The 24,694-nt window shown below is 34.7% G+C and overlaps 1 protein-coding gene across 4 annotated transcripts in view; it reads right to left on the reverse strand.

The window, feature by feature from the left end:
- The window catches only part of LOC118202551 (astacin-like metalloprotease toxin 5), a 68,122-nt gene that overhangs the window by 35,489 nt on the left and 7,939 nt on the right, over positions 1-24,694 (reverse strand). For 2 of the 4 annotated variants that reach the window (XM_085806995.1, XM_085806992.1), the window contains exons 2-3: positions 17,688-17,761; positions 2,546-2,569 (exon numbers count right to left, since the gene is read on the reverse strand). In XM_085806995.1, the coding sequence (XP_085663121.1) occupies positions 2,546-2,569; positions 17,688-17,761 (98 nt within the window). The remainder of the gene's footprint in view (positions 1-2,545; positions 2,570-17,687; positions 17,762-24,694) is intronic. The other 2 variants (XM_085806997.1, XM_085807006.1) reach the window with 1 other exon arrangement.

The following is a 24,694-nucleotide window of genomic DNA, read 5'->3' on the forward strand; positions in this document are numbered from 1 at the left end:
TATATCATTATTTAAATTAGTTAATTGAAACAGTGAATGTAAATTAGATTGGTTAAGGAAATTTATTCTTCATTAAATTATTTAATTGAACTTGCGAATTTCTTTCTTGGTGAAGATTGATTGGTAAAGATGTCATTATTTGAGCTTTTTGCTCCTCTTAGGGATTAAATTCCTTGTAGGATGTAATAGCCTGATTTTAATTAACATATTACCCGGTTAAATCATTCTTTTGAAAATAGAAAGTATTTTTGTGCAATAACCAGAATTACATTGGTATTGATTACTCTGTGTGAAGTGTTTTTTTTTTTTTTGGAATGTATAACTTGTTAATTATTCTTTTTTTTTCTCCCCGGGGAGGGTATTGTTAATTTATCCAAAGTTTTTATCTAATCATATTTATCTGAATGTAATAGCAATAATAGTTGATATTATTGAGTCTAAGATAGAAGTAATATTACTCTGTAGAGGTATGCATTTTGTAGAAAGCAATATTTTTACAGTTCAGCTTGAATATGATTTGCTTACTAAGTTAATTCTGCACTGTGTAATAATCAATATGTTAACAGTTCTGATTGAATATTAATTGCCTACAAATTACTGGACTAAGTAACTCTTAAAAAATTTTAATAAATAGGCTCACTTTTCTAGATCAGTCAATGTTTATTTATTTCTTTTTGTGTGTGTGCTCAATGATTTTCACCCGTCTCATTCTCAAATTGATTTCAGGGTTAATCCGAAAACACAATGCAAATGCACAGGGCTTACTGATATTAGTATATTACTGTTAAAAAATTTTAAGTGTTATGTCAACAGAGTAGGAAACCTTTTAGGTACCAGACTTTAGGAAACCATAACATTATTGGTACCGTGAATTTTGATCATAACATATTGGTACCATGACGATTGTCCCCATAACACTACAAAATGTCATTTATCGCTATTAATGGGACATTTTATTGAGACTACAAGCCTCTATTTTCGTTTATCACATATTGTAAAAATTGTACATACAAAACAAATATTAATTTAAAATCTGGCGTGTGCTAAAGTAAAAATGAATTTCTTCTGGACTCATTTTAAAGATTTTTGATGCTTAAAAGGATAATGATCTAGATCTTTTTCATTCTCTGTAAAAATTAAAATCTTTCCAAGTTGTATAGATATTAGATATATATATCAGTGTTGAATAATGAAATTGATAGATTAATGATATACATCAAACTCACACATAATCAATCTATCACATATTGGATTTGTAGCGCACCTTAAATAAGTTTTCTTGTCTAGATAAATATTAACAAATCTTCTTAGATAGCAGAATGGTTTTAACTTTCAAATTTACCATTTTAGGTAAACAGTTCTAATTTAATTTAAAAAATTCTCTTTATTAAATCTAAAAATTAGATTTCTTAAGTGGTTCTAAATTCACACTAATATTATTGTAATATATACCTTATTAAGCTTTTGAAGTTATTTTAAAGTTATTTAATTTAAAAATTCCATATTTCAATATTAAAAACATTTAAATATTTATTCCGTTTTCTATTTACTCTACCATGGCATACATTTAATTTCTAATACACATTTAATTCATAAATTGATAATAATGAACATCTGCAGAATTTTCATAATTAACAGAAAAAATTCGAACTCCGTTATATTCATATCTTGGTATTTTCAGTTCCCTTTTAATCCATTCCTTTTTCACATATTGTTGCATTGTATTCAAGTTTTCATGTATACAGAATTTATATATTTTGTATTGTATTTATGCCAATTTATATTTAAATGATAATTTTTATAAATTCTTGCATCATAACTTTAGTTAACAGAAGATGCTTGTAACACCTTGGTAAAGACTGATCTTCAGCATGCAGCTTTTTTTCCAATCTAGTTTTAGGCTTGTAAAATTAATTGCTTGAAATTATCTGTAAACAAAGATGGTGGTTAAATCACGCTTATAATATTTCTAACTGTTGTAATGTATAATGCAACGAGTTCATGTGATTTATAATATAATTCATTTATAAGTTTTCCAGCAGTATTGAAATTAACAGCAGATACTGATAATGCTATACATTTAGATTACAATAATGCTACACATTAAGATTACAATAATGCTATACATTTAGATTACAATGATTTAGATTGTCATTGCCTTCTTTGTTGATGCTTTTATGCTACATTCCTAATATTTCATAATGGTATACAGATACGTTTAACTCATTCACCAAACAGGTAAACCGATAATTTAACCCACTTTTGTTCTTACATGTGCTGTATCTTCTATTTTCTTTAATATATTGTTCAGCCTGATTTCAAAAGGTCTTACAATCAAGCGAAAAAGTCACTAAACATTGGTAGTTCGACCCGAGTTTCTAATCCTAGAAATCACCCAGCTCTCTCTCTCTTTTTTTTTTTTTTTTTTTTTTTTTTTGGTACATATTTACTGTGAAAAAAATGTATTGTACAAATTCCAGTTCATGAAGTAAAAATACTTTTAAAATTTATTCTTTAAAAATACTGCAAAAATTTTCATCCTTACCTTAGCATATCTCTTTACAAATCCCTTTAATAAGAAAAAAAAAGCAAAGAAATTAACACGGTTTCTGTTATTGATACATCGGTGCAAATTATATGCAACTTTTTTCCAAAAGCATAGAGTTAGTATAAATTATGGATTATTTCTCCATCTAATTTTCTTAACATGTTTATTCCAGAATTTTCCTTTTACACTGTAGCGTTTAACTTTATGAGTTTTCTATAATCATTTAATTTCTCTAGCTATAGCAACTATGCATGCCTTCTGACAAGTAGTCATATTTTTAAACACTGTATTTTAATTCCTGTTAACTATCAGTACATTTTTCACTTGTTTCGAAAGTGCAACTTTTATTTTATACGCATAGGTACGTAGAGTAGCAATAAAACTTCAGTTATGCGGAGCTCTTGATCAATTGTTTGTTTTACATTGAATGAAATTAAGTTTAATGTTGCTGTTAATTACCTTGTTACTAATTTAATTACATGCTTCTAATTAATTATATGTTCAGATATCTCCAAGTATATTACACAAACTTTTGCATCCCAATTTTTAATTTTTGGTTAAAAAAAAAAATAAGCTTTTATTTATTGATAGATAGACCTGATTGATTATATTAATTTACAGTATTGATTATATTAATTTATCTAATTCTTTTGTTCTAGAAAAATTTTAGAAAAATCTTCTTAGCATAATAATTTAAATTTATTTAAAATTTATACGTCAGTGTTCCAAACGCATAGTAATGTTGTTATAATAGATTTCATGCTAATTTTTTTAACTATTAATTTCTGCAAACATTTACATGATTACTTTAATTAACAAAAAATATTTCTAGCACACTTGAACACACTTTGGTACAGAATAATCTTTTACGCGCCAGTGAACTATATTAAATTTTTCAGTCTAGTTCAGACATCATGACTGCTATTGATGTAATTTATAGAAAATATAATTGGTATGCTTTATAATTATTTAATTTATGATATTATCATAATAATCTTTGCTCTGATATTGTAATTATGAAAGATGTTTGTGATGCTAATATGTATGTTTATTAATACCTTTTACATTTTTGTTAGTTCTCGCATTTATTACTGTTATTCAAGTAATTAGTCTGCTTGTTAGATATTCTTTACTTGTTCTTGTGATTGTGATATGTAATTATATTTCTTTTATTTTCCTCTTGGCTACAATTGGCTTAGAAAAGTAAAACTGTAACCCTGTAGGCAACGGGAGGAATAAATTTTGATTCGTGCAGTTGGAGTATATTCAGACGGGGGGAGGAAGAAATTTTGATTCGCGCAGTTGGAGTATACCCGTAAATTTCATTATATAAATATAATAATAATAATCTCTAATTTCATGATAAATGTATTTATTAAGACCATATAATTATTTGTACTAAACTGCATTTATAATTCCGCTAATAAAAACCATTAGATTATTATAAAATAAAAAAGAGAAATTATTATTGCTTTTTGAAATAAACTATTAGTGACAAAATACACGTTTTGCTTCGAAAATTGTGACTGTCTATTGAAATTTTAAGCATGGAAGAAAATACATGTTTTCATGCTATAAAACATGAAAATGATGTGCTCCAGAAACGATAGTAAACATAGCGCACTATTTTTAAGAATCTTCGGAAAAATCTGAATTTTCGTTGTCTAATTCAAATACATTTTTATTATAATTAATAAATTAGTTAGTAGAATTTGTTTCTTATATTATCAGTGATGATATGAGAATTTCATCATAGCTAAGGCAATATTTTCTTAACATTAGTGCTAATAAGGTACAGAAATAGTAATAGTTAATAAATAAATAAACAAATAAACGGGTTAGTTGTATAGCTCTCTCTTTTAAGTTGGCCAGTTGATGAGTTAAGCTAGTTTTTATCTAATTTCATATATAACTTAGGTCTAATAAATGTCTTAAGCTATATAACTCTGATTTACAGAGCGATTCTAAAATATCTGGCAAAAATGTAAAGACAGAAATAAACCGAAATAAACAGGTTTTGTAAATGTTATCAGGTTCAATGTTCCGTCTTACTTTCTTTGGGAACATGCACAGACCTGACTCGGAACAGGGAGCTTACTAAAGCTATGTTCAATAAATGTGGGAAGTAGACAAGATACACAGGAAGGGTATACGAAACCCTTTATTTTTCACTCTTTACAATAATTTCCGTACTTCGGAATACAGAGACCAACTACTTGTGGTCTGAACGTAAGAATATAAAAATATTTAACTAAACTCTAACTTAACTTTGGAATAATAAACAAGGGCCTACGTGGAAGATTGGCCTTATATTAACAGGAAGCCGTATGTAGTGCAGAGAACCGTTAACATTACAATACGTTTAAAAATTATCACGAGGATTAAACCTCTGGCCTGGAAGGCAACCAGCAACTGAGTAAAACTGCTAAGGTAAGCGGCCTGCTTCGACTAACTCCTTCCTCTCTCTCGCTTGGCAAAAAGCCACAACTTAAGTACTTGGCGTTCGCCAGACAAATTTGCATAAATAAGTTAAAGCCTTTAATTCTGGCCGGAAGTAGAAAATAAGAAGTGATAGTAAAGATTTAAAATAAAAATAAACGTTAGTAAAACTTAAGATCCTTACATACTTCCCGCCAGAGTTAATTAGTTTGAAACTGAGGTCTAAAACGACCTTGTTGAAAACTTTTAGCTCTAGAATCTAACGCGAGGCCAATCTTTTACAAACATTTCTCACTAGAAACTAGAAATTTAAAAAAAAAATTTGTTTTTACAATATCAGCTCCATGGACAACCAATTTTTCATCTGTACTGCATCTAAACAGGAGCTTTTATTCAAATCTGGTTCCTTCCAGAGATCTTTGTGATATTCGGACATTCTTTTCTGAGCCCGGTCCTGGAAGGTAGCGCAGATTCTAGTTTGATTTATCCTCCTTCTTGTGCGAGCTCGCCCTTCAGTGCCTTCCTCTAGAAGCTTTCTTTTTCCTCCAGTTCGGTCACCCTTGAATGCCTTCTTTTTCGCCTCTGCCTGTGGTCTTGGCCGTTTGATGGCAGCTGGTCTTGGCGGAACCGGGACACTTCTTTTGCGTTCCTGCTTGGACCTCGTTGCTGGCCGTTCAAATTTTCCTTGTATCTTTTCCTCCGCCGCTGGTGGCCCTTCCGCAGTTCGGCGACATTTGCTGCGGAGTGTCCTGTCCGATGAGAAGATCTTCCGTTTGGGAGCCGGGTTATAGTTGCCGTTATTTCTCCTGGCTTCCTTTGCATTCGTCGTACTTCTCCCTTCTTCATTCTGGGGGTGTTCGTGAGCTCTCTTTTCTGGACGGTGGAACGGCTTCTTTTTCTTGTTACCTTCAATTTTCCAGCGGGGAAACTTTCTTTTCAATTGCTCCTGCCTCCTAATGGCTTGCCCTTGTACTTGTCGTTGTTCCACCTCTGGAGCTTGTGCCTGCCGTGCCGGATCCTGCAAAAGATCTTTGAAAATTTGCATTTTATTACGATCATAGTAGGGTTTTATTTGATCAATATTTGCGGAGCATGTTTCACCATTCCTGGCTTTTAACACCACTACAGCGTGAGTTATTTTTTCTATGACATATGGTCCTTCAAATCGTGGAAAAAATTTGGCGGTTTTATCTTCTGGTGCTGAAGAAAGTGAATGCTTAATTTTTAACACTTCATCCCCTACTTTATAAGTTATTCCCCGTCGTTTCAAATCATAATAAAGTTTTTGTTTTCTCTGTGCTACTTCAGTATTCTTTTTTGCTTCTTTAATTAATTTTTCTATATCACCCATTTTAAATTCTGGGGCTCTTTGTTGCACATAAAATAATTTATCTAACGGCGTTATAATCTTTCTGCCTAAAAATAACTCAGCAGGAGTTTTGCCCGTTGTATCATGTTTTGCAGTCCTAAGGGCGAAAGCAAATTCATTGACATAGTTATCCCAGCTTTTATGAAAATTTTTAACATAACTACGGATAATTTTCACTATATTTCTATTGACCCGTTCCGCTATATTTGATTGCGGCCGATACGGGACCATTTTTAAATGACGTATGCCCAGTTTTTGGCACATGTCTTCAAATACATAACTTACAAATTGAGGACCATTATCCGATATAACTTTTAGGGGCGCCCCGTATTTTAAAATATATTTATTTAAAATAGAATCAGTAACTAATTTCGCGGAGGCTCGTTTTAAGGGAACAATTTCGGTCCACTTACTAAAATGATCAACCATAACAAGGAGATAGCGACTTTTATTTAACTGACTTTTTGGGAAAGGGCCCAATAAATCGATGCCAATTATTTCATTTGGAAATTCCGATTTAATACTATTTAGTAACCCGGCCGGGCAGAAATTAATATAATTAACTGCTTGATATGTTGGGCAGGATTGGACATACGCCCTTGTTAACTTTTGCAGTTCAGGAAAATAGACTGCCTCGCGTACGCGTTGGATAGTATTTCGAATACCAGCATGAGAAGCTAAAGGGCTGTCATGCAACTCCTTCAGGATATTTAATCTAAGACTAGCTGGGATAACAGGTCGAAATTCGTTGTTGGAATTTGTAGTTTTTGTATAAAATAATAGACCATCTATTAGTTCGTAATGGGCCGCCCTATTTCTTATCGCCACAATATCTTGGTGGCTAAAATTTTCAGGATCCTTTAAATACTCATAAATGCTTCCAAACTCAGGATCCTTACCCAGTTCGGTTATTACAGATCCTCGGGAATTTATTGTACATGCTGTGAGCATTGCCACCTTTACAGTATTACCTTCTTCATCTATTTTAATTCTGCAGAGGGCATCTGCTACGATATTTTCCTTTCCCGGGGTATACTTGATTACCAGATTATATTCTTGTAGCTTGAGTGCCCATCTTATTAACCTTGGGGATAAGTTTTTCCCAGAGTACAATCTAGTTACCGCCACATGATCAGAGTACACTGTTATTGGCGCCTTTCCAAAATAGACTCGGAACTTTTGCACTGCTAACAGAACTGCAAGTGCCTCTCTCTCGGTCGCGGAATAGTTTCTTTGTGTTTGATTTAAAGTTCGGCTAAAAAAAGCCACGGGCTGCTGATTTTGCGAAAGTACCGCTCCTACCGCATAATCCGAAGCATCCGCTGAAATTACTAAATTCTCATGCTTTTCAGGAAATTTCAACACAGGGGCTTGCGTTAATGCTTGCTTTAATTTTTCGAACGCACTATTGGCTTCGGCCGTCCACGAGAATCTTGCCCTTTTTCCTTTTTAATTTTAACAATGGTTCAGCAATAGCTGCAAAATCTTTTATAAAGGACCTATAATATGAACAAAGTCCTAGAAAAGAAGAGAGCTTCTTCGCCGTGTTTGGAGTCGGATACTTTTGTACAGCGATTATTTTTGATTCGTCTGTCTCGATTCCTTTCTGAGATATTTTGTAACCTAAATATTTTAATTCAGGGGCTGCAAATTTGCACTTTCCGACATTAACTTTTAGACCGGCCTCATTTAATAAAGAAAATACCTGTCTTAAATCCTGTACATGTTGGTCGAGATTATCACTAGTAATAATGATATCGTCTAAATAGATAAATGTGGACTTTCCAAGAACAGGCCTTAACACAATGTCCATACATCGCTGAAATCTTGCCGGTGCCCCTGAAAGGCCAAACGGCATACGCAGGAATGCATAAGTGCCAGACTTGGTTATAAAAGCAGTCTTAGGCACGTCCTCAGGCCTAGCCCCTATTTGAAAATAACCAGTCGTTAAGTCTAAAGTCGTCATATATTTGGTCGACGTTATGTTCCTTAGAATTTCTTCAATAATAGGTAACGGATATACCAGATATTTAGTTATGGAGTTTAATTTACGGTAGTCAATCGCGAATCGCCACCTTTTTGGATGTGTCAATGGATAGTCATTATTTTTCTTACATAAAACTACCGGGCTAGCATAACTACTTGAGATGGGCGTTATGATCTTTTTACGTAGCATATCGCTGATGTGCCATTCTATAATTTTTTCCTTATTCTTATCATACCGGTATGCTTTGTGGCGAACTGGCATTGAATCTCCGGTGTAAATACTATAGTTAGTAACTTGAGTAAATCCTGGAATATCACTAAATAACGAAGCAAATTCACTTACCACTTGTCGGATTCTCTGTTGCTCTTCATTAGGCAGGTGGTCAAGGTTTAACATCGGCGGCTTCGCCTTTTCTTCTCGAACTGGTTTCATCGTCATCTTAAGGGACGGTTCATTAAAATCCAGCGTTGCTTGTGCCTCTGAAAGAAAATCTATTCCTAAGATAATATGTGCTTGCAGATTCTTTACTATAAAAAATATAACCTTTACTTGTTCGTCCTTGATACGGTCGTATAGCGGCAATTTACCTATGCACTTACATCTTTCTCCTTGCGCAGCTAACACTGTCGTATTATCCGAATTATATATGCGGTATTTCCGAAAATACTTCCTAAAAAAATCTTCTGCCACACAGGAACACTGCGCGCCTGTATCCAGGAGTGCGTTGGCTGGGATATTATTCACCAACACATCAATCTTCGGAAGAGTCAAATTTTTCACCATTACTGTATTTAACTTGAAGGAAGAGGGGTTTTCTTGGCCTTCGGATTTCCGCACCCTCCCGTCAGCAGAAATCCGTTTTAGTTTAAATCCTTTTTTTTCCATGTTTTCCTTCTTTTTCCACTGGCCTTCAGACTTTTTTCCTGGATTGCTGTTGAACTGTCGACGTTCGCCGGCTGTTTTTGGATGCTCGGGTTTCCTTGCCCACTGATTCGCTTTGCTTCCATAGCCGTGTGCTTGAGTTTGCTGTAGTCTTGGCGCACCAAATTGGTTTCGTTGTTGATATTGGCGTCTTCTTTCAATGTCCGCCGTTCTTCTACTTTCAAACTGGATTGCTAGCTCAAATAACTTTTCCAGTGTAGTCGGATTCCTTAATTCAATAAAGTCTTGCACTTGGGAAAGTAACCTCGGCAAAATCACTTGAATTATCTCAGGATCCGGACGATTTCCATACAAGAGTTTGAAGACGTGAATTTTTCTTAAAATAAAGCTTGAGAGATTTTCGATTCTTTGCTGATATATGCTGAAAAGTTCCGTTTCTAATTTCGCACGATCCCTTACGACAGGGAAGGATTTTACTAGGGCAGTCTTGAAATTTTCGTAAGTATAGGTGGAACTTCCTGCTTGACCCAAGAGATTTCTGCCTATACATTTGAACCAGTTAAGCGCTTGGCCCCTCAAAGCGCTGGTAGCTAAGGTAACATTTTGAAACTCGTGCACGGGGTAGAGCATGAAGTGGTCATCCAATTTTTCCAAAAAACTGGTTACCGGTGAGTTTCCATTAAATGTTGCTTCTGGTTTCATCGAAGCGCGCATGGTCTGGACGATGTAACCAAATCTTTCCAGGGCGGCAGCTGGCATTTCTGGATTCTGAGCCGCTTCTGCAGGCAGCACGGGTTCTTCTTGATACTCGGCCATGGTTATTCTTCTTCGTTGGGCGCCACTATCAGGTTCAATGTTCCGTCTTACTTTCTTTGGGAACATGCACAGACCTGACTCGGAACAGGGAGCTTACTAAAGCTATGTTCAATAAATGTGGGAAGTAGACAAGATACACAGGAAGGGTATACGAAACCCTTTATTTTTCACTCTTTACAATAATTTCCGCACTTCGGAATACAGAGACCAACTACTTGTGGTCTGAACGTAAGAATATAAAAATATTTAACTAAACTCTAACTTAACTTTGGAATAATAAACAAGGGCCTACGTGGAAGATTGGCCTTATATTAACAGGAAGCCGTATGTAGTGCAGAGAACCGTTAACACTACAATACGTTTAAAAATTATCACGAGGATTAAACCTCTGGCCTGGAAGGCAACCAGCAACTGAGTAAAACTGCTAAGGTAAGCGGCCTGCTTCGACTAACTCCTTCCTCTCTCTCGCTTGGCAAAAAGCCACAACTTAAGTACTTGGCGTTCGCCAGACAAATTTGCATAAATAAGTTAAAGCCTTTAATTCTGGCCGGAAGTAGAAAATAAGAAGTGATAGTAAAGATTTAAAATAAAAATAAACGTTAGTAACACTTAAGATCCTTACAATGTGAGATATATGAGAAACGGGATAGCCAACGGGATTCAGAAGGGTGCACGTGTGTTTCCTTGAACAATTCATTCTTCCAAGAAAAGCTGACGAAAGGTTCGTTGTCTTTCTTGTTTTTCTTATTATCTGTTTTTTTTCTCTCTGCAAAAAGCTCAGAAACACCTGCACGACACTTTTAGCCTTTTCTAGATCTCACAACCTTTCATTAGAGATGGACGATCCGCTCCGGAACCAATTCAAAGAACCCTTTAGCTTTACTGATGCGATGATCAGCGTTCCGGTGAAAAAGGAAAGGGAGTTCTTTAACAGTTCACCGAGAGCTGTTGGGAAGCGTGCCAAAAAATTTGATTCCACTTAAGAACTAGTTCCTTGGATTCCCAGCTGTCAGGACTCGGACGCTCCTTCTCTAGTCGCAGATATGGGTCCTTCGGAGTGATTATTCGCTCTTTTCATCGTTTCTACTCTAGCCGCAGATCTAATTCCTACGGAGTCTTCATTATTCCCTCTTTTCATCGCTCCTGCTCTAGCCGCAAATCTGGCTTCTCTGGAGTCTTGATTATTTGTTCTTTTCACTTTCTCAGAGTTGTTCCTTTGAGTTGCATTTCGGTTCTTTGACTACTGTATCATGGTATAGCTATGTACAAGGGGTGATCAAATGAAAAGGTACGAATCGACGTAAAAATGTAACAGTTAAATATTTGCATATTCCGCCATGGGAGAACGTAGCGAGATATCTCGGGATGCGATTTGAGTCTCTGACTGGGATCGGAGCATGCGCGGGCACCGGCATGCGCAGGAGAGAGCAGAGGCTCTTGTCAAAAGCGGCGTCCAAATGATGCGGCAGTCCGTATGAGGACAGGATAGCGTTCGCTTTGCAAAATTCGACGACTGAGGAGCAGTGAGGTGTTATCCGATTTCTGACAGAGGAAGGTGAGAAACCGGCAGCTATTCATCGCCGGATGGTGACAGTTTACGGGGAGAAATGTGTCTCTGACAAGTGTGTCAGAAAATGGAGTGCCTGTTTTCGTGCAGCCCGTGAAAGTGTGGGTGATGACCGGAGACCAGGCCAGGCAAATACTGTCATCACGAGCGATCTCATCGACAAGGTGGACTAGTGAGAAGTGACCGGAATGTCACATTGCGAATCTTGGCGGTGAAGGTGGATGTCAGCTATGGAACCGTGTGGACAATTGTTCACGACAGGTTGCGATATAGGAAGGTGTGTGCCGCTTGGGTTCCGAAGCAGCTCACCGACCAGCAAAAGGAACTGTGTATGGGGTTAGAACTGCAACATCTGTTTCGGTATCAGGAAGACCCCGTTTTCATGGAGTGGATCGTCACAGGTGATGAGACCTTGTGCCATCACTACGAGCCATAGATAAAGCGGGACAGCATGCAGTGGAAGCATGCGTCGTCACCTCCCCCTAAAAAGTTCAAGGCCGTGCCGTGAGCAGGCAAGGTGTAGCTCACCGTCGTTTTCGACGCTCAAGGTCCGCAACTTGTGGAATTCCTCGAGCACAGAAAAACTATTAACTTCGATCTGTACTGTGAGACACTCCGACGCCTACGCAGGTCCATCAAGAACAAAAGACCGGGGCTGCTCACGGAGGGTGTGGTTCTGCTCCATGATAACGCGCGTCCATACGTCTCCAGAGTCACACACATGGAACTGGCCAAGTTCAAGTGTGAGACATTGGACCATCCCCCCCTACAGTCCAGACATGTCGCCCTGCGATTTCCATGTGTTTGGTCCACTGAAGAAACACCTGAAAGGGAAGCGCTTCAACTCGGACGACGTACTCAAGGACGCTGTGAAGGACTGGGTCTCGTCACGGCCACAGGAATTCTGGAAACAAGGAATCCTGCGACTTGTTCATCAGTGGGATCGTTGTGCTCAGACCTATGATGTATATTTTGAATAAAGTTTACATTTGCACCCACCGAGTCGTTTCGTACCTTTTCATTGGATCACCCCTTATATATTAGGTATTCCCTTTTTATACTATATTATTTAATATTTATGTAAAATAAAAATTATATTTTTATTTGTTTACTTATTTTACTAAAGTCTTGTAATCAAGAGCTAGGAATTTCTCTTTAATCTTCTTTAGAATTAGCATATATTTATAAAGATAAATTTTTCCATCTAATATATTTTTTCAGGGCTGCAGAACAAAATGTGAACCCTACCGAATAGAAGAATTTCGAGCGATATTTGATATCACTTTGTCAAATTTGATAATAAAAAAGGGGGAAATGCCGGTATTGTGAGCGGACAGTTTTTCTCTTTGAGATCTGCGCCCAATCTAAAAATTTATTTTTACACTGTGCTTTGTAGTAGCCACAAAATATCAATTATAGTAATAAAATACTCTAATCTTTAATAAAAGTGAGTTTAGTTTTCATTACTTTTTAACTTTTAGCATTTTTATTCCAGAAATTTATTGTTGTTTTATGTAGAAAGGTGTTTCTAGGGAATCTCAAAAGTATAGTTGAAAGAAAACAGTTCAAGGACTCAGCGGTTTGGTTGAGTTAATTCCACTTCGTGTTCAATTCTTTCTATTTTCCCCCCCATCTTTGCATACCGCTCTTCATCCACGCCTGTTCCGAGGGCATTCATGGAGGTTATTATTAGAGAGAGGTGAATCGTTCAAAAGAACTGATCCACCTGCATGAGAGAGCGGCTCCGATATGATCCCTTAAAGGAGCGGCTTCGCCCATTTTTACTTGTCATGCAAATAACTAACATCCGCCGGGCCATCCCATGTTGGGATAACCATTTGTCTGTGCTCACCGTAAAGGATACAAATCTATAACGGGTAATTAGTTGTTACTTCGGAAGTTTCTTGGGATCAGCCCTTGTTCTTCAGGTTGCTTCTTAGTCCTGAAACCTTCTTAGTCCTCAGATGAAGGTTTTATCGCCATGATGTTTTGTGGTTTAACGCATAAAAATCCATAAAGACCATTCACTTCTGTTTAACAAGGTGAAATCCGTAGCCAATCAAGGAAACAAAAGTTGCGCATGCATAAATGTGTAGCTGAGCGAAATCGTCGACGAATGTTTACTTCTCTGTGATTGGTTAGTTCTTATACCAAATGGCAAAGTTGTTTCGCTGTGATTGATCGACTCTTATACCAAGTGGCATAAAGTTGAAAAGTTGGAGGATTTAGGCAAAATCCTTAAACCACTTTTTGTGATGGTGCAATGTCTTATTGCTTAGCAACAAAGCTCGGCTTAGACCACTTACAATTTTAAAACCACCGTCTGAACAAAGCTTCAGTTCACAAATGTGCTTCATTCCTCAGTACTTTTGTGGGAGAGAAGAAGTTTCTTTAGGGGAAAATTTCAAAGATGCTGTTTGAAAGCCTCAGATCTCTTTATTAGGTTAATGGGAAAAGAAAAGGAAATTGTTTCACTTCATCTCTTAGTTCCAGCCATTACAGCATTTACTATTCAGTAGTTAAAGAAGCTAGCGTTGTATAATATTATAATTCTTTGAATCTTTGGGAAAACTTTTGCACTTGGAACTCAAAATATGTGAGTTAAAGTTGATTTATTTAAACTTTCTACAGTATGCGTAAATTTGGTGTTATCTGTGTTAAAGCCAACTAGATCTTTCTGTGAATTTTTTTTCATCACTTGACTATTCAGCATTCGCCCGAAAGGGAGGGCATTTTATTGTGATAGCACCTAATAGGCGGCCAATGTTGCCTCCTATGAAGGTACGGGCATTTTCAATCACGACTGCTATCGTTCACACTGTGACGCGAAAATATTAGGCCAAAAATTCCTTCACTTTCTGGGCATCGTCTGGGGTTCATGCAAATGTGGGCCGATCCTCTTCGGTGGGAGTCTTCAATAGTGTTCCTTCCGTCTCGAAAGCGTTTAAAAAGTTCACATACACACTTGACACACGACGGGTGACGGAGAACTGGGGTACCTAGCGTCTACCAGAGGTAAGCAGGTGTATGCCCGTCGTCCTCCACTATCCAGCGCTTATCGAATAATTAAAGGAGTTGGGTGAGAAACATGGCCCTTACAGGCGCTAGGTGGCTGTACAATTGCTACAGACTTGGGAACAGAGGATGCAAGAAAGATATTGCAAACTTGATACACGACAGCACGTTCTTCGTAAACTGTAATCATCAGTTCACGAGTCTCTTTCGCTAATTTTTCATGTTTGAAACAAAGTAGCATATTCGTTTGTTGTTCCATTTTGAGTTTCGACTGCACACACAATACCTTCACTCTACTATGAGCTGTTTCCACACGATAAACACACTCACAGTGCCGCCGCTCGGGAACTGGGTCAGAATAGTCTTGACCTGTCCGGCGCGTGATGCGCCGGTTGCACACTCTTACAACCTCGAAGCATGCAACTTATAAGAAATAGACCAACCCAAATGGGTTTTCTCCCTCGTCTGATGCGTTCCCGGCTGTCACCTTGACCATGTCCGGAGGAGTAGGGACGACTTGCAGCAATTTAGCAGTGGTTGCCTATTGCAGCGTGTATAATTGTCAAGAAAAAGTTGGTTGTAGCGCCTCATTTCAAAAATTAGAATTTCTACATATTTTTATTTTTGAAACTCAGATCGATTTAAAAAAATTTAGCATATTTATCAAGCATAATTAACGTTGTAAATAATTATATAGCTATTGCATGCTTTTAGGGCTGGATATTTGTTTAGCTTTTTCTATGCTATTAGGAAATTTGTAACTACTTCTTTTAGAAAATAATATTTTAAATCTGAACTAATAGAAAATTTCAAACAAGCAATTTGTATGCTTTTTATTGATGTAAATAAAAAAATACTAAAATATTTAAAAACGAATTTTTGAAAGTTTTTTTTTTTTTTAAATTCTAAATTCTGCTGCTTTTTTAAAATTATAGATGAGTATTACACACAATTTCTATGAAGGAATTTTATCTCAATTACATTTCAAAATACATCATAGTGATAAACACTTTTGACTCCTTAATAACTTTTACACATTTAATTCTAATATTAAAATTATATTTAACAGTTATAATTAATTTTGCTTGTATTTTATAGTGATTATTTTTTAAATTTATTTTTAGTTCTGCATAAGATTTTTTTTTTAATTTACTGTTAATTTAATTTATTAGCCCAAAGGGGCGGTAGTCTAGAAAGGCTGTTAGTTTCAGCGGCATTTTGCGCTGTTTCACTATAAATGTCCGTGTCTCCTTGCAAATTATTGTTACCAAATATTATCACCCTGTATTATATTTAAAGAAATTAAATAATGAAGAATCTGCATGAATACATGTATGTTTCTCGCACTATGACAAAAACGACAGTATCTAGAGCCATCAAATTCTGAATAACGTAATCCTCCACCCGCAGATGGGCATCTGGACGGCTGAATTTCGAATTTGTTTTAATCTATTTCCTATTTTGTAAAACTTTAACAAATTTTTGATTAACAAACTCAAAGAGTTCAAAGCGAGTAATGGACGGGAAATAACATTTTTATCTCCAGTGCGGAAATTCTAAAGATGCGCTGTTTTCAAATATTTTGTTATATTGCTTTTGAACTAAATTTTATGTGGTTTACGGCCGAAGAACATAATATTCCATAAATTTAGGTAATGCAGAAAACGTTAAAAAAAGGTCCCTTTTGGGCGTAATATAAAACCTGAGTGCTTCTAGATTTTATTTTATCTTTTTTTCCCCCTTCATTACACTCAGAAAATTTTATGCTCCGAATTTTGTAAATTACTAAAATAAATAATTCACTTTAATGTTAATAAGTTAATGATCATATAATCAAATAAATGATCGTTTTGTAATATTATTATAGTTTGGAAAATCACTGCCTGAAAATGTTCATTAATTTTTTTAAAAAAGTATCAGATCTTGTTTAATTTTACCTTATTTATTTCAAAGCATCACGTACTACCAATCTTTTTAAATTTTACTTTATTTTTACACAAAACTAATTTCATAAATTTTGTGCTTAGAGTTTTTACCGTTTTACCTAGACTGAAGAGTTTGTACAATAATTACACGTGAAAAAAATGTGCGAAATGCAGTAAAAAGTGCTTTAATGAGGTATATTAAATCCTATTTGAAAAAAAACTGTAACTTTCATAATCTCATCACTATACTATGTATCACATTTAATAATTAAAAACAGTTATGTGATACAAACGCCGTAGGTTTCAATGTTAAAGTAAACCAGATCGTCCCTTCTCTTTCTTGCGGATATGTCGGTGACGCGCGCCCCGCCCACTGGGTTAATGTATCTCTTAAAAGGTCCATGTCTTGAAGACTATGATGTCATTCATCGAATTTCCTGGGCAGAGGTTGTATTATTATTATTATTATTTAATTGAATATAACGAAGTAGCACGAGGAGCTGTCTACCCAAACGGAACGATAATTTTCTGAAGGAAACTAGTTCGTATTTACGTTGCGTAAAGAAAAAATCACGAAAACGCCCATGCAGCTAACCTGTACGTGGGGTTTCAAACTCTTAAAGGAGTACCAGTGTTCAGCAGTATTATGCACTCATCAGTTAGTGTGATAAATAGATATAGGAGTTATCTCAATGTTTTCCGCATTCATCAAGGACCAAATGCAAAAGCAATATAATCAATATAATATAACAATATGCAGTAGTATGGTTTATCAGTTCATATTCACTGTACGGAATTGATTAGGTGAATTCTTATTTTAATGATGCTAGGGAGATAGAAATCGAGAAAATTTTACAAAACAAATTGTGTTAAAAAATTTTACAAAGAGAACCGCTTTTAGAATGTAACAAAATCATTTAGGCTCCTAGAACGAATCTGCCAACCTCATAATAACAGCAGCTCCCATACCTCCTGAACTTTCTATTATATCTGCAATAGAATACAAAACTCTTGATCTTGTAATTAAATTGGCAGCTTCAGAGCAAGTAATAGAAACGACACGTATAAAAGCCATGCATACTAGACATGTTACAGTTAATTTCTCATTGAATGGCAAATAATAAAACTTAATAACGTACGTTAATATCTTCGACGCCTAGCATGTCGCCACCGAAAAGGTCTGGATTTTCTATCGGCAGATCTCCTAAATACACTGCAAAAGAAAAATCGTGCGTTTTACATAGACTGTCAAAAATCCAAAAGTGTTATTTAAGAATATAGGTATTTTATGAAATTTAATATATGCATTATCTAATTCAAGCAAGTAAACATACTTGTATTTCGCATTTCTGAGGCGGCAAAGTTAAGCCGTATAGCCACTAAAGCAAAATTAAATTATGAAGTCTTCGTAAAAATGAAAACTTCACTTCGAAATTTCGTTAAAAGAGTCTCTTGAGCAATAACTGCCCCAGTTCTAAAGCAATATCTGCATTGAAACCAAGTTTAAGACAACGTAACATGATTTTTTTTTCATGTAGTTCTTAGACATCTCCATTCATATCATTTTTAGTATATTTTTCCTCACATTCGATTTCACTGTGTTTAGAATTCTGTTATGGCCTTTGCTCAATAGCCAGTTTATCTCTATTATTTTAAATTAACAAACAAATTTAAAAGTGAGGCAACAATTCATGGACTATTTTAATAACATTTAAATCACAGAAATTTACAATTCCATCACGTATTTTAGAGGATGCACCACAGCAATGTATAGAAATGTCTCGTAACTGTAACTGTTTCCAGGAAGAAAAGTCTAAAAACTTTTAACTTTAATTGATAACAGACTTTTCTAATCAGAACCGGTTTAGGTGAATCGCCACACCAACGGTTATGGGAGGCCGACTGCAAGAGTTCTCGTAGGAGATAATTTTTCTTATATTTGCTGCATATCTGCATAATACTTATCCCACACAGCATTGCCATTTTTCGGGAGAAATGAAATTTCACTGGTTGAGAACCAATAATAACAAACAAAATTAAAAAATTAATAAGGCTACGTGTATTTTTTCCCTCACTAAAACAGTACTGTAAATTGTTGAAATTAAAATTGCCTATTACGAGCCACATGCCATTGTGGCTGTTAGCAATTCCCTGTTGGACAGACGTCTAGTAAAAGCTGTTGCTCTTTCTTTTGGTGTGAAATATGCTAATGCTTACTCTTTGGAAGAGTAAAAGAGGGTTTGACATTACTGCCAATGGCATAAATAAGGCTGCAAAAAACATAGACACCTGAAGCTTAAAGGGATCTTAAATGTACCACTACGACTGAATTGAACTACGTTTACATGTTTCAACTTTAAAGCATATAAGGGGCTTTTAAAAATACACAGAAAGGGCTGTACCACTGTATTATGTACAGCAAAATTCTAACTGAAAACGAAACAAAATTCACAAAAGGAAAGGAAGTACGTATTTTTTTTTTTGATTCTCTTCAGATTCGTTACGAAACTCAATGACGAACTTACGAAATAAGTTCTGAATTTTTCGAGGCAAACCTGGGACATATGAGGCAAAATCAAGGTACCGGAGATCAAGACTCACACTACAGTTCAACAGAACTTCCATTTCTGTGAAATTATTTTATAAATATGAAAAAAATGAGTAACTTTTGGTAAGGAATATTAATTCCTCTTGGCACAGTTGACTGCACATGAATTTTTGCTTGTTTAGATAACTGATTTATCTGCATATTTCATGCAGATAACAGTTTAATATGGAATAAAATTTAAAAGATTTTAACAATCGCTTTTCATCCTTTCTTTCCGTTTAAAACGAATATTTCTTCTACTCATAGTCTTCTACTTTATCAGACTTTTTTTGTATGTGTCAGAACGTTTTATTAGTTTTTAACTCTTCTGATTCACATAAATTTTTATGCTTTTTTTAAATAGATAAATAATTTTAAGAAAAATTAACTAAATTTTTGTCTAATACTAACTCTGTTATTTATGGATAATGAAATTTTATTCGACATTATTAATGGGTGATGAACAAACAATATATTATTATTTTTGATTTCTCGCATTAAACACATTGAAATGAATAAACGCTATAGGGGAAAATGGGGTAATATACTCTCATCAAATAGAGATCTTTCGTTCCACTAGTTGTAATGGAACGACTGTTTTAAAAAATGATGATTATAACAAATGTCTATTGTACTAACATTTTAGTATGATATCTTAGAAACGAAATAAATAAACATTCACCTCTCACATCAGAGAAAACTTAAAGGCGAAAGAAAACAATGAACTGTTTTATAATATAATAAATAATGCCCCCCCTTTTTTTTTTTTTTTTTTTTTTTTTTTTTTAAGAAACGGTAGCGATGCAATAATTTTTTTAAGTCTGTAAGAAAACATGGCACCGGGGGAAAAAGGAAGCGGAAAATAAGGCATCATTATTTTGTAGTAAAGAAAATAAGGCATGTTTAGAAATGTCGTCAAGCAGGCTGAATAAAACTTCCTTCAGACTAGTAGATTCCTTATGACATAGATTGCAAGAAGATAACGGAACTGCTATTCCGGTAGTTTTTGAACTTCTTTCACACCACGTAATCCTTCCAATGTCGCTAGAAGATTATTTCCCCGGTTACAGGCGAAAACATTGTGACAAAAATATCACGGATGAAATCGTCACGGAGAAAACAACGCAAAGCGAAAACATCGTCGTAAAAAACACTTCATGTTTCTTACGACGATGTTCTTCTTTAGTGGAAGATAAGAAAGCAATGAGAAAACATCGCAGTTCTAAAACATCGTGGTACAAAATATAGTCGTCGAAAATAAAGCGTTTTAAAACCGTCGCAGTTTTAAAATATCGTGGTAAAAAATAAAATACCTACAAATCATTTCATAACGATAACATCACAGACATGCATTTTTCAAGTTTTAAATACTGTAAATCCATAGTTGGATCCATAGTTGGATGATTTGAGAGTATAAGATAGATGAGGATTATTTTTACTTTTATATTTCATAACTTTGAATTCACTAATAAATTTTTGCTGAAAACGTAAGAAGGAAATTTAGCCATTTAAAAATGGAAAATGAGTAGAAAATAAATGCTACTTATAGCAGTTAATAGAATGTTAAACAAACTTACACATTTAACTAATAAAAATCACTAATTAATTAATCTCTTTTATAACGTTTTATTATTAATTTTACATGAAAAATATAGTCTAGAATAGATTATAAAAAGGAAGATAAATAACTGCATGAGGAGACCTCTATTAAAATTGTTTGATTTGTTATCAAACTGTAAAACTTTTCTTTAACCTATATTAATCTGATTAAGTGAAAGTTAAATCTTCTTTTGTTACACTTCATTCATCTCCTTGAAATATTAACTTTTTCATGCACAGCGTGCAATTAAATTTAGTATTAAATTTAGTTCATCTACAACGTGCAGTTAAATTTAGTTAATTGAAAAATATGAAATACAAAAGTAAAAATATTTCTCATTCCTTCTTATCCTCCTAAATCATTATACGAGTATGTATTTACAACTTTTCTATGATGTCATCGTCATGTACTGATTTATAAGTGCTTTATTTTTCACCTAGATATTTTCAATGACGATGTTTTTGAACCGCTTTATATTCGATGATGCTTTGCACAATGATGTCTTAGAACTGAGAGGTTTTCGCCTCTCATTGTTTTCTCTCACGATGTTTTATACGACATCATTTTCGCCTTGCGTTGTTTTCTCAGCGACGTTTTCACCCGCGAGGTTTTTTGCGGCAATGCTTCTGGTCCCCGTTCTCTCCAAACTCCAAAAAATACATCTATAGACTCATTTAGTTATTTAATGTGTTTTATAAATTAAACAACTAAATGTGTAAAAAATATGGCTAAATGCGAAAACTTGAATAAAAGTAGTCTTTTATATTCATAAACTAAAATACTTAACAGCTAAATAAAAGGCTGATTGCATTCCCCCCCCCCGAAACTAAAACATTTCCCCTGGTTGAAAAGCCCTGTGCTAGTCTATTCGGAAATAGAAGTAGAGTTGAGTCAAATGGGTCTTTGTCGGGCCCAACGACTTCATATAACAGTCATATATCTCGTTGGTCGGGCCATTAGTGTAGGCTTTCTTGCATTCTAGGTAGTAACCCTAAGCTACGGTAAAGTGAAATATTGTTTGTAGCTTTAATATACAGAAGTATGTTAATAAAAGGAAACTCGTTAAAATTTAAAGTATTGATAATAATATCACCGGGTTTTTTTTTTTTTTTTTTTTTTTGTATAATTAAGTACTTCATAATTGTTTTTCATTTAATTTTAATTAAAAACAATGTATATTCTGTAGAATATCAATGTTTAATTTGTCAGTACTGATGTTTGAGCACGAAAACAACGAACGATAAAAATTAAGAGTGTTATTTCAAAATCATATTAAATTTAAAAAATTTAATTAAAGTGGATCCTACAGCCATGAAATTCAAATATTTAAATTTAATATGCATTGAACTTTCTTATGCAATCTTCTTTTCTGAACATCCTCTCTAAAACGACTACTTTTAAAAGTCATCAGTATTTCCGACAAATACTAATACATTACTACCATCAAGTACTTGGACACTCACGCAAATGCCTATTTCTACGGTCCTGATATACATTACTCCCTTCACCATCAAATATCGTTGTCGTGAACATTGTGAGTTTAAGAGAAAATAATGAGCGGTTTGTTAAAATTTAGATCAGATGAAAGATCTTTTAATATATAGCATTTGAATACTATTTAGCACAGTGTAATAAGTTCATTTTACAGTACGCAACATCCTCAAAAAATGATCGTTACAACGCAGTTCGATCATCTATCTTTTTGAACAACAATCTCTCTCGTTGCCATTCCGTAACAGAGAAACTTACCTCTCATGGAGTTCGATAGTGGCGCGACATTCTTCCCACCTTGAGTTTGGGGATACAAACTCAAAACAGTAATTAATAAAACAGCTTTAATATACAGAAGTATGTTAATAAAAGGAAACTCATTAAAATTTAAAGTAATGATAATAATATCACCGGTTTTTTTTTTTTTTTTGTATAATTAAGTACTTCGTAATTGTTTTTCATTTAATTTTAATTAAAAACAATGTATATTCTGTAGAATATCAATGTTTAATTTGTCAGTACTGATGTTTGAGCACGAAAACAACGAACGATAAAAATTAAGAGTGTTATTTCAAAATCATATTAAATTTAAAAAATTTAATTAAAGTGGATCCTACAGCCATGAAATTCAAATATTTAAATTTAATATGCATTGAACTTTCTTATGCAATCTTCTTTTCTGAACATCCTCTCTAAAACGACTACTTTTAAAAGTAATCAGTATTTCCGACAAATACTAATACATTACTACCATCAAGTACTTGGACACTCACGCAAATGCCTATTTCTACGGTCCTGATATACATTACTCCCTTCACCATCAAATATCGTTGTCGTGAACATTGTGAGTTTAAGAGAAAATAATGAGCGGTTTGTTAAAATTTAGATCAGATGAAAGATCTTTTAATATATAGCATTTTAATACTATTTAGCACAGTGTAATAAGTTCATTTTACAGTACGCAACATCCTCAAAAAATGATCGTTACAACGCAGTTCGATCATCTATCTTTTTGAACAACAATCTCTCTCGTTGCCATTCCGTAACAGAGAAACTTACCTCTCATGGAGTTCGATAGTGGCGCGACATTCTTCCCACCTTGAGTTTGGGGATACAAACTCAAAACAGTAATATAATGATAATACATACATACAATTTTGAAATAACAATAACGTACATAATAATAATAAAAATATTTCAAAATATTAGAATGCAAATAGAAATCAATATTTTAGAGTTCAAACACAGAAAGTTCAAAAGTTTGTTTAGATGTTTATAAATCCAGTCTTTTAACTGGTTTTATTTTTCGTCCTGAGCGAGACACGCGAACAGTTTCATTAGAGTTAGTATTAAGCTCAGGATTTTCAGCTACCACTTCCGGAACCTTCTGAGGTTCCGATACGACTTGCTCGTAATTTGGGGTCAATTCCAAAGGATACAGTCGTTGGATTGGTCTTAATATGTTTCCCTTTTCAGTTCGCAGTTTCACAAGTCTGATGATTCCATCTTTTCCTGGAAAGAGTTCCAGTACTCTCCCTAGCAGCCAATGGAGCCTTTTTTTATCATCTGTACCAATTAACACTATGTCACCTACATTTATTTTATCTTCTCTTTTGTTAACTGAAGAACGAAGGAAACCCAGATACTCCCTTTTAAACCTTCGTTTTAGATTTTCACGAACCTTTTGAATATGTCTCCATCTCAAAACAATATTAGTCTTTTCAATTTGATCCAAATCAGGAACATCATTTAATGGAATGTCCTGAAGAAACATTGAGGGGGTCAAGGTCTTCAGATCTTGTTCCTCGGATATGTAAGTTGACGGTCTGCTGTTCATGATAGATTCGCTTTCACAGACGAGAGTCTGCAATTCCTCGTAAGACAAACAGGAGCGTCCAAGATTTTTTCTCAAAAGATCTTTCAAAATCCCAATCAAGCGTTCCCAGAAGCCTCTCCACCATGGAGAGGAGGGTGGGTTAAACTTCCAACGAATTTCGTTGACTCTAAATTCACTTTCAATTGTAGTCCAATCTAATTGTTTCAGAGCATTATTTAGTCCTGTAAAATTAGTACCATTGTCTGAATACATCACAGAAATTCGTCCTCTTCTGGCTATAAACCTACGCATAGCTTGGAGGAAGTCATTGGTACTCAGTGAAGGTATTAGCTCAAGATGGACAGCTCTAAATACGGCGCAAGTAAAAAGTACTATCCACACCTTTTGTTTACATTTAGTCAACAGAGGTCCAGCTATATCTACACCTGATACTTGAAAAACTGCTGCTACTTCTGTTCGGTCTTTTGGAAGAGGCGGAAAAGGTACCTCAAGATGTTTTACCTTTTGCCTTTTACATGTTAAGCATTCTTTGATAACACTCCGGACAGTTCTTTTCCCTTTCACTATCCAAACTCTTTCCCGTAAAATAGTCAGTAGAGTTAATGTCCCAGCATGCTTGTTAGCAATATGT

This window comes from Stegodyphus dumicola, chromosome 1, assembly GCF_044657685.1.
Source record: "Stegodyphus dumicola isolate Sdum_Otavi_A_Nest chromosome 1, ASM4465768v1".
In the NCBI taxonomy this organism is placed as follows: domain Eukaryota; kingdom Metazoa; phylum Arthropoda; class Arachnida; order Araneae; family Eresidae; genus Stegodyphus; species Stegodyphus dumicola.